The following is a 17,002-nucleotide window of genomic DNA, read 5'->3' on the forward strand; positions in this document are numbered from 1 at the left end:
AAATGAAAGTGAACATTGCTCGTGGGCGTGTTAACTGGTACAACTTTCCTGGAGGGCAATTTTGCAGTATGTATCAAGCGCCTTAAAAAATGCTCTTATCATGTGAACTTTTTTTATTGTTTAAAGAAACGAAATTACAAAAGAAACACATGGGAGTCCGAAAAAATTTACAATCTGCAAATTACAGAGAAAATAACATCATTTATAATACTCTCAGTCAGCTATAAGGTTTTGGAGCATTATATAAGTTTTCTTTCTAGCCCTAAATATGGAATTTTTAACATAACTAGCAACATGAGAGACTTCACTTTGACTTTGCACTTTCATGCATTGGAGAAGGAAATGGCAACCCACTCCAGTGTTCTTGCCTGGAGAATCCCAGGGACAGTGGAGCCCAGTGGGCTGCCGTCTATAGGGTCCCACAGAGTCGGACACGACTGAAGCAACTTAGCAGCAGCAGCAACATGGTACACATAGTGATTTGTAAGTTACTTCTCTTCACTTAGTATGTCATGGCCATCTCTTTATACTCTAACCTGAGATGTATACTATAATTAAAAAAAACACAAAGCAACTCTGCCAATCTGATAGGGAAAAAAATGGTATCTTGCTTAAATTACTAGAGAGAGGTTAGAAATGATCATCTTTATTACTACTCTGATAAAGTGCTTGCTTATGTATATATAAGATTTAACTTATATACCATAAAACTCACCTATTTTAAGTGTAATTCAACAATTTTAAGGAAATTAATCTAAGTTGTGCAACCATTACCGCAATCCAGTTTTAGAACATTTCCATCACTATGTCCATTTGTAAAAGTTGACTTTAAGAGTTGCACAGCTGCTGGGAATGTTCTCATTTTGTCACTCACATTCTCATTTTTCTTTATGGGTTTTGGGGGGTGGGGAGTGTTAAATCGACAACTATTTCATTTCTTACAATGCTGTGTGCCAACAACTTTGCTTGAGCTCAGCTGAATATTTTTTCTGCTAGTCTTGCCTGGGATTACCTTCAGGATTACAACCATCTGCATGTGGTTTTTTGAGAGGCTAGCCCAGGCTTGTTCACAGTCCACATCATCATTTTAAGAATTAACAATCGCAGCTGCAAGGTCTCTTAAGGCTTAGATTCATTAAGTCACATAACATCACTTCTACTGCACTCCACTGATCAAACTGAGGTTCAGCAGGGGGAAACAGGCTCCACCTCTGGATGGGAGAAAAAGCAGTGTCAAGTTCAAACGGAGTAAACATATAAGGATGGGACCACAGAAATTGTGGTCATGTTTGCAAACAGCCTCCCCTAGAGGCCTGGAGATTCACCTAGTCCTCTCATTATCTGTATCAGAGTACTGACCCCCACAGAGGTTGAGTAACCCACCCAAGTTCATACTGAGAGTTAGTGGTTAGAGTGAGAGAACAGGAACTCACTGTTCCCCATCCAGCACTTTCATTCCTTCAAGGGCCTCTTTCACCTACATCTGCTATCTTCTTTTCTGATTATAGTGTTTTTGAAATTTGGCATTTAAGTTAAATCTAGCTATCTTCTAATTACCGAAATTTGGTATTATACACTTTAGAAAGCTTCTCTGACCAGCCTAAAATTATGTAAAAATTCACTTATCTTTGTCTAGATATTTTATGGTTTAATTTTTAAATATTTAATTTTTTAACGACTTGAGGAAAGACTCTAATACTTTTGGGGGGCTACCATATCAGTACCATATTGCTTTTAATTATTGTAGCTCAATGCTGATAGGAAATCTAGTAGTACTAAGTCCCTTCAGTACTTTTTACAACAAAAAGGCTATTCTTACCCAGTTATTCAAGAAGAACTTTAGGACACTGTCAAAGTTTCAGAAAAATCCAATCGTGATTTCACTGGAAATGGCATTATACTGATTAGGTCAATGCAGGGAAATCGGCATTTTTACATTTTTTAGTCTTTCCTTCTCAGGACATGGCATGTGTCTGCATTTATCCAAGCCTTCTTTTATATCTTTCCAAATTAAAATATCCTTGCATTTCTGGAAGAGATTCTACTTGGTGATATATGATTGCTCCTTTAATAAGCTGCTGGATGTGACACAGCAGTGATTTTTTTTTTTCAGGGTTTCTGCATCTATATTCACAAGTGAGACTGGTCTATAGTTTTTATTCTGGGCTTTGTAAAATGAGTGGGAAAAGGTACTAGGTTGTACCCATGTCCTGGAAGAGTTTATAATGTATAAAAATGATATAAAGTATCATTATATTTTTAGATATTTTTATAATGTTTATATTGTATAAAAAAGATAAAAATATCTTTCTGTTCCTTGAAAGGTACTTTTTAAAAGGTAGCTAAATGTGTTCCTTAAAAGTTTTAAAGAACTCACATAGAAAAGAGTGGGTCTGGCTTGTTTTTATGGAAATATTTTGATAACTTTTTCAATTTCTTCCATAATCATTGGACTTTTAAAGCATTTTCCTCCCTCTGGAAAAATTTAGGCAATTTCTATTTTTCTACAAAGTTGTCTACTTAGTATTTTCAAATTCAATAATCTAAAGTTGTACTAAATATTTGCTATAAACTTTAAAACAAATTTATATTCTTGGCTACACCCCTTCATTGTTTCTAATTTGGGGGCGTTTTCCCCTGCTGCTGCTGCTGCTGCTGCTGCTAAGTCGTTTCAGTCGTGTCCGACTCTGTGCGACCCCATGGACGACAACCCACCAGGCTCCCCCGTCCCTGGGATTCTCCAGGCAAGAACACTGGAGTGGGTTGCCATTTCCTTCTCCAACGCATGACAGTGAAAAGTGAAAGTGAAGTTGCTCAGTCGTGTCCGACCCTCAGCAACCCCATGGACTGCAGCCATCCAGGCTCCTCCGTCCATGGGATTTTCCAGGCAAGAACACTGGAGTGGGGTGCCACTGCCTTGGATTTCTTACTTAGATTTGCCAAACTTCTGTCTCTATCAGGAACCTGTAGACTGTATAGCCTGTGTGCCAAATCCTGCCTGCTGCCTCTTCTTTGTACATATGTGGCCTAAGAATGGCTTTTGCATTTTTAAAAATCATTTATTTTTATTTTTGGCTGCCCTGGGTCTTCGTTGCTGTGCACGGGGCTTTCTCTAATTGCAGGGTGAGCAGGGGCGACTCTCCAGCTGCAGTGGGAGGGCTTCTCACTGCGGGCACTTCTCTTGCTGCAGTATGTGGGCTCCAGGGCGAGGGCTTCAGCAGTTGCGGCCCACGGGCGTAGCTGCTCCTTGGCATGTGGAATCTTCCAGGACCAGAGATCGAACCCATGTCCCCTGCACTGGCAGGTGGATTCTTAACTAACCACTGGACCATCAGGGGAGTCTGGTGCTTACATTTTTAAGTAGTTCAAAAGAAAATTCTCATGAAATGAAAAATTGTAAGGAATTCAGCGTTCAGCGTCCATAATAAATTTTCATTGGCGCCCAGCCAGGCACATTCATTTGTGTGCTGTTTATCATCGCTTTCATGCTACAAGTGCGGCTGAGTGGCTGCAGAAGAGACCACGTGGTCTGCAAAGCCTGGGCATTTACTACCTGGCCCTTTACAAAGAAAGTTGGCTAAACCCTGGTCTATAGGACACAAGCTTTGATGACTATATCTCTGAATTCCCTGTTTTATTATGTTATCTTGGTTTCTATATCCTTATTATTAATATATTTGATCAGAGGGGCATATTAAACTTTCTTATAACCATGGAGTTTTTGCCAGTTTCTCCACATATACTCAGTCACTTTTGTTTTACAGACACAATCTCTATGTTCCTGAGAGCTAAGCTTGATGATACATTTCAGAAAAGTCTCCTTTACAAAAATAAAGTGCCTCTTTGTTTTACTAGATATCTTACCTTGGGTTCTACTGTTTTATATTAATACCCTGATTTGCCTGTGATTCCCGACATGTCTTGCCCAAACACTTCATGTTGTTTCAAGAGTCACCTGGAGGAGGGCATGGCAACCCACTCCAGTGTTCTTGCCTGGACAATCCCATGGACAGAGGAGCCTGGCAGGCTATAATCCATGGGGTCGCAAAGAGTTGGACATAACTGAGCAACTAGTACTTTTTGTAAACAGAATATAGTTGGATTTTAATCTTTTTGACCCATCCTAAAAGATTCATTTAATAGAGTTTAGTCCATTTATATTTACTGTTTAAGACTCATTTTTATAATTTTCCTACCTTTTGCTCTGTGAACTATTTTTTTGAATGTTTCTCATTTCCCTAGAATGAAGGGAAAGGTATACAACCAATTTTAAATTTGCTAGAATAATGTTACCACAGTGTGAATATGTGTTTTTAATTTTAAAAATACAGGTATGTTCAAAGAAAGCCATAATCACCCATATTTCCACTTTTAGAATTCATCACTGCTAATTAAGATTTTGGTATTTTTACTTCTAGTGTTGTTTTTTACTAATGTATATACAGTTAAAACATAAGTAAGAATAAATCATGCATAAAATACTAGAACCTCATAGATGAAGACAGAGTCTCCTTTTCCGATCACTTCAGGTGACCAGTATTGTGGTACGTATCTAGTCCTTTCTAGTCCTTTTCAGCCCAGAAGATACAAGTGTTCCTGACTATACATATTCTTCCTACCAAAATTCATTCTTAACAACTTGTGAAAAATTTTACCCCAAACTTGCCGTGTAAATAAAAAACTGACTGCAATGCAATACCATGAACAGGGAACAAAAACATTTAGGCGATGACTCTTTGACCATAAGGGGAGGCCAGTGAAGGAGGGCAGGTGGAAAACACGTTCGTCCCTCTGGCTTTGCCATCCTGCCTCAAGGACTCAGCATGAGTTAGTGGTCGCCACTACTGTTTTTCGCAGACAACAGTTTTCACAGTTTTGCAAGCTACTGACATTTATATCTTTTTCGTATGTTCTACTTAGTATTTTAGAGGCAAGACATAATAGAATCAAGAGGTAGTATCTTTCTGCTGTATAATCTGGAAGCTCTATATACTATTTTTTATATTCAGAAAAACAAAACTAAATGAAAACAGTATTTTTTAAAATGCCAGTGAATGTACCCAAGGGAAAACACAATTCTGTAGAAACACTCAACAGATATATTTTAGAAGGTAGCAATGGCTCAAAGCAGCAAAAGGCAGAGAGGAAAACGGAGACTGGCTTGCAGTGTGATTCTGTTGTATCATGGGATGAGGCCAGTGCTATTTTGGGATGTTTCCTGTGCTTCAGGATGGGGAATTGAGTCCTGCCCCAAAATATGTCCAATGAAATAACTATACACTGTATAACTTGGCAGCTGAATTAAAATTAGAGATAAAAAATATAAACAAAAGGTTGACAGGATTCTACATTACCTCGTGTGAGACAATCAAAAGAGCTAAGCATATATAGTTCAGTGAAGCCACATTTAATATCTGCCTATAAATACTAGGTGTAGATATGACCTCATTCCTCCCCTCCAGAGAGCTAATTAGGAAATTGAGAAAAGTATCCTGAGCTGACTGAATTGAAACACACTGTCTGCTAAAATGGAGATCAAACAACAGAAATGTTGGAAACACCATTTCTTTGCTAATAACAGTATCTGTTGTCAGTACAATCATATTAGAGGTGGCACTCAGGATGCTGGGCACAGGTAACCTCCCCATCTACCTTAACAGCCTCATCTCCAGGGTCTAGTTCAGGAAAACAGGGCTAGGCTAGTCTGTGTCTAGCAATGGCCCTGAGACCAAAGGCAGCCCAAACCCAGATAAGGTAATCCATGTTTGATTAGAAATAGTCATACAGCCCTGGAGAAGGCAATGGCACCCCACTCCAGCACTCTTGCCTGGAAAATCCCATGGACGGAGGAGCCTGGTAGGCTGCAGTCCATGGGGTCGCTAAGAGTCAGACACGACTGAGCGACTTCACTTTCACTTTTCACTTTCATGCACTGGAGAAGGAAATGGCAACCCACTCCAGTGTTCTTGCCTGGAGAATCCCAGGAACGGGGGAGCCTCGTGGGCTGCTGTCCATGGGGTCGTACAGAGTCGGACACGACTGAAGCGACTTAGCAGCAGCAGCAGCAGTCATACAGCCCACTATAGCAGTATTGCCTGAAAAGCTGTGCTGGGCCAGATTCCTCTCTTGGAAATTTAAAAGAGAAGAATGGAGGGAAAAATCTGTTGGCTGAAGAGAAGAGACAAGACTAGCTGTGTCACAGGAGTAAGTTAAGATTCTGATACTTTAACTACAGACCCTGCTCCGTCTGCAGTCTTGTTTGTCGTGATTGTTTTGTCTAGATTGTTTGAGCTTTCCTTCACAATAAAAAATTAACAGTGTAGGATTTCCCTGCTGGTCCAGTGGTTAAGGATCTGCCTGCCGATGTAGGAGACGTGTTTGATCTCTGATCCAAGAAGATTCCACATGCTCTGGGGCAATTAAGCCTGTGTACCACACCTACTGAGCCCTCGCGCCACAACTACTGAAGCCTATGCACCCTAGAGCCCATGCTCTGCAACAAGAGAAGCCACTATAATGAAAAGCCTCTGCACAACTAGAGTAGCCCCTGCTCACTGCAACTAGAGAAAGCCTGTGCACAGCAATGAAGACCCAGCACAATCGTAAATAAACAAAATTTAAAATAAAATTACAGTTAAAATTAAAACAAAAATTAACAGTGTAACAGAGTTTTTTTTGGGCAGGGGATAGGATTTTTAACTTTATTTTTAGAAATAAGCACATCAGCTTCACAACTCTGTAATGCTAGGTGAGATTAAACTACCCATTTTACAGATGAGAAAGCTGAGGCAGAGTAGGATCAAAGTAATTTAAAGTCACAGAGCTTCTCGATGGCATAAGCAGAAGACAGCTGTGTGTTCCCTTAAGCCACTGACTTGACTACTGTTCTCTTTTACAGTTCTTTCTCCAATGTAAATATTAGCTCTATCAAGAACAATATTGTAAGGCAGAATAAAGAGGTTTCCTCTTACCTGTTTGCTGGATGGTCGTTATTGCCTGAGCATTACACTGCAGCTGTAACATGTGTCTCAGCATGGCCACTCCCCAAACACTCAGCTCTGCACACAACACAGGAGGCTCTGCAGCTTTCAGCTTAGTTGGTTTCAGATCTGTTGTGAAGGCCTGTAAACCAGCTGCTTCGAGCTGCCTGCACAATGCAGAAACACTTAGAGCACAGAGGAATTTGTGCTCAGGGCTATGGTTTTCAGTATGGGGTAAAAGGTGGAAGATGGCATTATAATTCCTTTCATATTTCCCATTAATATCACATCCAGGAATTCGGGTCTCAACTGCTTTGTCCTTTTTGTCCCCCTCTCCTCCCAGGTCATATTTGAGTGTCTGCGCCGGATTCTTGCTTTCAGGTAAGCAGATGCCCTGGTTACTCATCTCACCACAGAGCTTCTTTGTGACTTTGCCAACATCCTCAAACCTAGCTAAAAGAGTCGACCTCAGGGCAACATGACAAAACACACCCAATGTGAGAAGCAGAGCCCCCAGAGAACACTCCACACTATGGTAGTGATCCCAGGCCTGCTGCATACACTCCTGGCTGCAGTACTTGGCATAGCTGCATCCATCACAGGGAACCGGGGCCAGAGTGTGCCTCAGACATCGGTGACAGTGAAGGTCCCCATTGGTAACTTGGATGTCCCACTTGCTCTCCAGGCCACGAGGCCGCAGTGGCACTTCTCCTGGGTTAAGGACACTCACAAAAGCATCCTCTTTCACCAGAAGCTCTCCTGGGAGGATATCTTTTGTGGCAACCAGATAGCGGCCTTTTAAAGGGTCTATATGTAAGCTGACAGAGGACGAGGCGCCAGGAATTTGTTCATTCTCTTCCCTTAGGTCCACACCCTCAAAGGTTTTGGTTAGAGCCTCTGGGAAGATTTCTGGGAGATTCTCCTTTTCTTGTACCTTCACTTTCACACGACAGAGGATTCTCCGCAGAATCTGAAACTGGGAAGCTGAGAGAGTTGGCTTGGCAGCAAAGCTACTTTCAAGATCAATGACGGTCTGGCTTGCCTCCTGTGGTCTCCCCAGGGTCACCAGACACTCTGCCTTACGCAACAGCAGCTTGGGTTGCAATCTTTCTGGATACCCATGCGTCTGTGCTCTGACGATGTCTTTAAGGCATGTCTAAAAACAGAAAGTAGATTCCCAAATGACCATTCGTCCCCACTCTATAAAATATTCACTTGGAAGTCTTAACAAAAATCTACAAGTGAGTGAAGGATTATTAAAAATAGAGCAACTACAACCCTGTGCTTATTTCTTTAAATCATATTGTACTGTGATCTTTTAGTTTAATGATTAGAAACACATGCTGAAGGTATTATGTTTAACTGTCATTAACTATTTTTGATTCTAAGGAAAAAAGTTTTACAGACAGAAGAGGCATATTATGGTGATTAAGAGGGCATCCCAGTACAGACTCCGCCTTTTACTAGTTGTATGACCTTGTGCAAATGAATTAGCTTCTCAGTGTTTAAGTTTCCACATCGGAAAAAATGGGGATAATAATACCTCACAGGATAGAAGTAAAGACAAAATCAAGGTAATATACCTGAAGTGTTAAAAAGATGCCTGGAACACAGTATGTGCTTAATATATGGGAATCATTATTGTAAGAAGTAATAATATAGGGAAGATATAAAGGGCTAAACGCTTCACAAGGTCTTCCCATCACTGCCTTCAGTAGCCCAGGCTTTTCTTGCTGGGGGACTGGAGTTAGATTCTTGCTCTCCTCTTTTGGACCAAAGGGCTTAAGTGTGAACTTGTGATTACTCAGATAGCTCTCTCCCCCACCCCCGCCACTTTTCCAGTTTTGGTTGTGCTGGGTTTTCGTAGCTGCTCAGGTTTTTCTCTAGTTGTGGAGCATAGGGGCTACTCTCTAGTTGCGGTGTGAGGCCTTCTCACTGAGGTGGCTTCTCCTGTTGTGGGGCACAAGCTCTAGGGCTCTCTGGCTTCAGCAGCTGTGGCTTCTGGGCTTTAGAGCATAAACTCAGTAGTTGTGGAGCATGTGGGATCTTCCCTGATCAGGGATCAAACCTGCATCTCCTGAGTTGGCAGACAGATTCTTTACCACTGAGCCACCCGGAAGCCCTACAGGGATATTCTTAAACCTGCTCATCTACTTATTAAAAAAAAATAAATAACCCAAACAAATAAAATAGTTTGCAAACACTTAGAACCTAAAGCATTATTAGCAGTAGCTGTGTGTATCACAATTGATCTTAACAACTGAGCACTGCTGACCCACTGGAGAGAGTCCATGGCCCTGGGGAACGTGCATGTCTCTTTCCTGCCAACCAACACCACCCTACATAATAATCTGTGACAAGTGAAGTGAACGATGAGAAAGAACAAGTTCGGGAGGATATCAATTTGCTTCTGGTTCAACCAGTTGCATAGGGCCCAGTTTTAGTGTTCTGAGGTGGAAGCAAGGATGGAGGTCTAGTCCCCCGGGGAACCCCCTGCAGATCCTCTCCAATCACACCAGGCATTCTGATACTCACTTCATACTGACCCAGGTGGAAGAGGGCTGCAGAGCGATTGGCATAACACAGTGAAATGTCCGTAGAGCTGGGCCCCGAATGCGATACTCCCTGAAGAACAATGAACCGGTTAAGGTATATACATGGAAACTAGCATCTTCAGAGTTTTTTTTTTTTTTTTCAGAGAACAGGGGCTCTGCTACAAAACACTGTATACGATTGGGAAAGTTACTGGATCTCTTTGTGCTTCATCTGCTTCATTTTTAAGTACCTTAGAGCAGAGCTGAGAAGATTAGGTGAGGAAATAAATATGTGAAGCACTTTGAAGACAGCAGCTTCAGACACAGGGTCGGCCACAAGACCACACTCAAGGTAAACGAAAACTGAGGAGTATAACCTGGCACATAACAAAGTGTGAGGAGAGCAAACAGAAAGTCACACAAGAAGAAACACTAATGATACGTGGGAAACAATTCCTAGACAGATAGTCAAATACATGAAAATGAAAGCAGACAAAGGCTGCTTTTTTCTACCACCAAATTGGCAAGCAATAATCATAAAGGTGGCATCTACAATCACTGGAGAAAAGATTGGGATTATTCAATGAAAGTACTGGGACAAGTAGCCACTGAGGAAAAATAAAGTTGGTTCTCAACAGATGATAAAACTTTCATTAGGATAAATTCCCAATGGGTCAAAACCTTAATGTGAAAACTAAAACTGTAAGAGCACTAGAACAGTCCAAAGTGATGCTGGAGTGAGAAATACCTTTCTAATTATGACACAAAACCCAGAAGTCATAAAAGGTTAATAAATATGGTCACATAAAAATAAAAAATTTCTTTGGAGCAAAAACCAATATCAAAAGACAAACATTGAACTGGAAAAAAATATTTGCAACTTCTATTATAGGCAAAGAGCTCATTTCTTTATGAACAGTCCTACAGATCAATAAGATGACAAGCAATAATTTAGTAGGAAAATAAGCAAATGATAGGAACAATTCTCATGGGAAACATAAACGGCCCTTAAACAAATGGAACATGCTCAACCTCATTCATAATCAGCAAAATGCAAATTAAAACTCTGCTGAGATGCTATTTTTCACTTATCAGATCGGCAAAGAGAAGTAAAATTGATAGGATACTCTGCAGGCATAGGAATGAGATACACTTTGTCTACATGGCTAGTGGGAATGTAAACTAGTTGCACGACTACTGAGGCGATTCAGCAATACATATATCTCTTAATATATACGTGCTGAGGCTTTCCAGTTGGTTAGTGGTAAAGAATCCACCTGCTGACGCAGGGGACGCGTGAGACACAGGTTTGATTCGTGGGTTGGGAAGATCCCCTGGAGCAGGAGATGGCACCCCACTCCAGTGCTCTTGCCTGGAAAATCCCATGGGCAGAGGAGACTAGCGGGCTACAGTCCATGGGGCCACAAAGGCTCAGACACGACTGAGCATATACACTATATTTATATATGTATCTGTATCTCCACTGACCCAGCAATTCCTCTCCTAGAGATTAATCCTACAGATATAATATTTTCAGAGGAAAAAGAGGCTGGCTGGATGTAAGCAAAAATGTTAACAGTACTTCATCACACAATTGTTTGAAGTAGCAAAAGATAGGAAACAAATATTGACCTAGAAGACACTAATAAATTAACATTACATCCATACAAAGCAACAGAAGTGCAAAAACTGCAGTGCTTAACAGTGTGTGCAGAATTTTATTTACATAAAAAGAGTGCATGTGTGCAGGGGTGGCAGATTACTTGTATTTATTTGTGTTTGGTGAGGTACCTCTGGAAAAATACCTTTTAACAGCATCAGTGCTACTCACTTCTGGAGATGGAAACCAGGTGGCTGGGGAACAAAGGAAGCAGACGGCACTGTATATTCTTGCACCTTTAAAATTCTAGCTATGTAAGCACATTTCCTATGCCAGAATAAATAGGTAAAATAATGATAATAATACCATAATCAGTATTGCTTAGGATATAGAGAAATGAACATCCCATGTTCTGGTGGAAGGGGAGTAACCAGCTTTTTCCTGGAGAAAGATTTAGCATCAAGTGCCAAAGGCCTAAAAAAAAAAAAATTACATTCAATTGACCCAGCAATTGCCCTTCAAGGAATTTATCCTGAGGAAATAATCAGGTGTGTACAAATATTTACATAGAAAGATGCTTCTTGCAGCTTTATGATACCAAACAACCTGCCAACATTAGGAGATGTTAAATCAAGTATAGTTCTCTGTAATGGAACACTAAGCCAGCCGTAAAAAATCATGTTCTAGCGGAAAATTTAATAACATGAGAAAACGGTCACAATAAATTGTTGAGGGGAAAAAAAGCAGGTTACAAAACACTAAGTACAGCATTATCACAATTTTGTACGAGAAAAACATATTTTCAGAGGAAAAAGAGGCTGGCTGGATGTAAGCAAAAATGTTAACAGTACTTATCACTGGTTATGGGATTTTTTTCTTACTCTTTATGCTTCTCTGTATTTTCCAAGTAAACATATATTACATTTACAATCAGACAAAAATAACAAATAGTATTTCAAAAAAGAAAGAAAATAGCAACTCTATGGGAAAACGGCAAAGTACTATAATCACCAAAATTCTAGCTTCATGAAAATAGGAAGGCTCATCTCCCTCTGCATTCAGAACAAATCTTAAATTTTAATCTGATTTTACTTTTTTTAGTTTATTTTCCTTGAACAACTTCCCTGTGATCACATTTATGACACGTATGCATGAAAGATTAGCTCTGAAAAAGAACTATTAAGGCATTTATCAGTGATCATTACATCTAGTGGGTTTTAGTTCTTCGGCAATCACTAACACGTTATTCAGATAAATACTTTCTTGTAGCATCATAAAGCAGAGCTTTTATCAATTTTAGAAGATACTGCTGTTAGTCTGATAGCTGGAAAACTAATTCCAAACTTTAAGCATCGGTCTGTTTAAGATGCAGAGTAGGGGGTACCCACTTCAAAAGCACTGGCTTCCCTGATAGCTCAGTTGGTAAAGAATCTGCCTGCAATGCAAGAGACTCCGGTTCCATTCCTGGGTCAGAAAGATCTGCTGGAGAAGGGATAGGCTACCCACTCCAGTATTCTGGCTTGGAGAATTTCATGGACTGTATAGTCCATTGGGTCATAAAAAGTTGGACATGACAGAGTGACTTTCACTTTCACTTAAATTGCACACTAACTATAAACTGCACACTATTTCAATAGACAAGGTTCACAGACCTGATTCAAGGGATTGATACATTCTTGCTTTAAACCCATATTTATCGCTAAAAAATTATGGAAGGAAGTCTCTCAGGAATCTTTTTCAAGTTCCTACTCTGGAAGCCTTCTCATACTGTTCATGGGGTTCTCATGAACAGTAGATCACAATAAACTGGAAAATTCTTCAAGAGATGGGAATGTCAGACCACCATACCTACCTCCTGAGAAATCTGTATGCAGGTCAAGAAGCAACAGTTAGAACCAGACATGGAACAACAGACTGGTTCCAAATAGGGAAAGGAGTACGTCACCCTGCTTATTTAACTTATATGCAGAGTACATCATGAGAAATGCTGGGCTGGATGAAGCACAAGCTGGAATCAAGACTGCCGGGAGAAATATCAATAACCTTAGATACACAGATGACACCACTCTTATGGCAGAAAGCAAAGAAGAACTAAAGAGCCTCTTGATGAAAGTGAAAGAGGAGAGTGAAAAGCTGGCTTAAAACTCAACATACAAAAAGACGAAGGTCATGGCATTTGGTCCCATCATTTTATGGCAAATAGATGGGGAAACAATGAAAACAATGAGACTATTTTTTTGGGCTCCAAAATCAATGCAGATGGTGACTGCAGCCGTGAAATTAAAAGACACTTGCCCCTTGAAGAAAAGCTATGATCAACCTAGACAGCATATTAAAAATCAGATACTTTGCCAACAAAGGTCTGTCTAGTCAAAGCTATGATTTTTCCAGTAGTCATGTATGGATGGGAGAGTTGGACCATAAAGAAAGCTGAGTGCTGAAGAATTGATGCTTTTGAACTGTGGTGTTGGAGAAGACTCTTGAGAGTCCACTGGACTGTGAGGAGATCAAGCCAGTTGATCCTAAAGGAAATCAGTCCTGAATATTCATTGGAAGGACTGATGCTGAAGCGAAACTCCAATACATTGGCCACCTGATGCGAAGAACTGACTCCTTGGAAAAGACCCTGATGCTGGGTAAGATTGAAGGCAAGAGAAGGGGACAATAGAGGATGAGATGGTTGGATGGTATCGCCGACTTGATGGACAGGAGTTTGAGCAAGCTCTAGGAGTTGGTGATGGACAGGGAAGCCTGGCATGCTGCAGTCCATGGGGTTGCAAAGAGTCGGATATGACTGAGCAACTGAACTGAAATGAACCTTAATCTAAGTCACACTGGCTATAAGCTAACCTGGTGGCTAGCCCCCAAATCCAACTTCTCTCTAAATTGGGACTATCACACACTAACAGCCTCATCGGTTATTCAGACAAAAAAGGGCACACAATTCAGTGAGAGCTGATAGACACGGGTGAGGGAGGCCAAGCGTCCAGTAAGGCTTGCTACACTTGTGCCTGAGGGAATACGTGAAGAGAAGTTTCTTGGTGGAATTTAGGACATATAATACAAACTCTCCTTTGTTTCAGAATATGAACAGAAGCAGAGTTGTACCAGTTTTTTTTTCAAATCCAATCCAGAATTAATAGACAAAAGTTACTAGTGGCTATACCACTTAGCAAGAACGGTTCTGTCTTTTGAAGAAATATGCACTGTTGAATGGTTGAGACAGCTCCTCCTGCTCGGCTGGGAGTGGGTCTTACCTTAGAGTACAGCACTGCGGCTCCCATATAATCCTTCGCCTGAAATTTTTGGTTTCCTTTTTCTCTGTAGAAAAGGGAAGCGTCGGGGTCCTTTCCAACAAGGTAACCTCCAGAAAGCCTTTTTAAAAACATCTCATCCTCAGGTCTTCACGAAGAGAGAAAAAACAACGACAAAAAAAAAAAAAAGCACAGACTTGTTATTTCAAGGAAAATGAACGACTGCACCTGAAACAGGAGTGAGTGCCTATGAAACACTGGGACGCAAGAGGTTGGATGCGTTATGTAACGTGACTGGGGAAACCAGCTTTGGTCTCAGAGACAAAGGGACTAGAATTTCTATTTAGAGGACAGAATACAATTTATTTATTTGTTTTGGGGCTGTGCTGGGTCTTCACTGCGGCGCAAGGGCTCTAGAGCTCGTGGGCTCAGTGAGCCCACATCACGGGGGAACTAGAGCCCACATCACGTGGGACCTTTTAGTTCCCCCGGCAGGGACTGAACTTGAGTCCCTTACACTGGAAGACAGATGCTTAACCACTGGACTTCCAGGGAAGTCCCGTACACTTTTTATTCTATATCTCATAATTACTGGCCAATAAACCATTCCTTGGATTAATGCATTATACAGAAATTTGGGTGTGGAGAATGACATAATACACGAGAGTCTGTACTAAGACGTAGTCTCCACCTAAACTTTATTGAAAATACCTGGGTGAACAGCTGACAGAGGGGAGAGAGGGAGGAAGGGAGAGAGTGAGAAGAGGGAGGGGGAGAGAAGCCTGAAGAAGAGGAAGAGAGGAGATGAATCATAAAGTTAGTGTAATGAACTGTGAACATCTGGAGAATCTGAAAGAAGGGTGCTGCACAGCAATTCTTTACCTTATTTTTGCAAGAAAATCTGAAATTGTTTCAGTCTGCCAAGTGTTTAAAAGTAAGTATATGAATTCTCTAATATAGAAATATACAAACATACACCTTTCTTCCAATAAAGAAAAATAGTATAGAATAACCTAGCCTATGCTCTGACTATACAGTGCAATGAAACAAAATATGAACAAAATGGGAACTAAAAATCCTCTTAAGCAACTCTTGGGTTAAAGGGGAAATCAAAGTCAAAACTGCAGAATGTTCAGAAAACTATTTTTCAAATTTTTGTTTACAAAGATCTACCATAAGAAATACCTTTCACGTTGCGATTCAGTGTGATGCATCTGCGTATATACGGAAATTTCACAAAACATTATCTTTCATTTAATGTCAAATATGGTTTTATTAATATTTAAACACAATATAAAAAAAACCCTCAAAATAAATAACAGAGAAAGAAAAATAAGGAAAGATTTTATTTAATTCAGAAGGTGTGCTTGCCTGTTCAAAATTTATTCCAGTCCAGAAAATCTGAGGACAATAACCCACGCATATCTGATACACACAGATCCTATTCTTTGTTCTATTTGTTTTTGTGTTGTTTTAAATTAGGTTAAATCTGCAAATCCTATCCAAACAAAAAAGTTGTGATGAACAGTAATAACAGGAAAACTCTTCTTGCCTAACAATGACTATTCTTTAATCTTAATCCAAAATGATGACAAACTCAATGTTATTGTAATTGGTCTTCAGTGTAATTAAGAACTAAGCTGTAATAACTCATTCTTTCTTGCAGAACCAAGTTTAACTCAGTAATTAAAAGTTTTGAAAAGCAAATGGATGGTCTTTTTTAATATTTCAAATTTTCTTTTGGAAGGTTAGGATAAAAAATGTGTGGAAGTGAGATGAAAAACGTTTTTCTTTTGGTGTGGGTGCACTCTGTGGCATGGTAGGTGTTAGTTCCCCACCCAGGGATTGAACCAGTGCCCCCTGCTGAGGAAGCTCAGAGTCTTAATGGATGGACCACCAGGGAAGTCCAAGATGGAACAATTTTCTGGTTAATTTTTTTTATTGTGGTAAATATTTTAAAAATTATCATTTTAACTATTTCAAAGTGGACAGTTTAAGTACATTCATAATGTTGTGCAATCGTCACCACTATCCATTTCCAGAACTTTTTCACCAGCCCAAACTAGAAGTCTGTACTCATTAAGCAGCAACTCTCTAGTCTTCCCTCCCTCCAGCCTTGGTAACCTCTATTATGCTTTCTGTTTCTATGAAGTTGTCCATTCTAGGTACTTCATATAAGTGGAATCATACAGTGTTTGTCCTTCTATGTCTGGCTTGTTTTACTAAGCATAGCATTCCCAAGGTTCTTTTTTTCACCGCTGAATAATATTCCATTGTATGTATATACCACAGTTTCTTTATCCATTCATCTGTTAGTGGACATTTGGGCTATTTTCACTCTTAGGCTATTGTGAATAATACTGCTCTGGACATTGGTGTGCAAGTAAATCTGTTCAAGTCTCATTTTCGGTTCTTTTGGGTATAAACCCAGAAGTGGTACTGCTGGATTACACAGTAATTCTAGTCTAAAATTTCTGAAAAACTGCCATATTGTTTCTCATAATGGCTATACCATTTTACATTCCCACCAACGGTGAACAAGGGCTCCAATTTGTCTGCATCCTCACCAACACTTTTTAATTTTTTTTTGGATAGTAGCCATGTTAACGAGTATTAGGACAATAAGGTATCTTG

At 40.1% G+C, this 17,002-nt stretch overlaps 1 protein-coding gene across 3 annotated transcripts in view; it reads right to left on the reverse strand.

Annotated features, from left to right (window-relative positions):
• The window catches only part of SMYD4 (SET and MYND domain containing 4), a 54,241-nt gene that overhangs the window by 24,243 nt on the left and 12,996 nt on the right, over nt 1-17,002 (reverse strand). For all 3 annotated transcript variants that reach the window (XM_061390643.1, XM_061390641.1, XM_061390642.1), the window contains exons 3-5: nt 14,372-14,516; nt 9,516-9,605; nt 6,972-8,136 (exon numbers count right to left, since the gene is read on the reverse strand). In XM_061390643.1, coding sequence (XP_061246627.1) covers nt 6,972-8,136; nt 9,516-9,605; nt 14,372-14,516 — 1,400 coding nt within the window. The remainder of the gene's footprint in view (nt 1-6,971; nt 8,137-9,515; nt 9,606-14,371; nt 14,517-17,002) is intronic.

The sequence above is a fragment of the Bos javanicus genome, chromosome 19 (genome assembly GCF_032452875.1).
Source record: "Bos javanicus breed banteng chromosome 19, ARS-OSU_banteng_1.0, whole genome shotgun sequence".
NCBI classification, from domain to species: domain Eukaryota; kingdom Metazoa; phylum Chordata; class Mammalia; order Artiodactyla; family Bovidae; genus Bos; species Bos javanicus.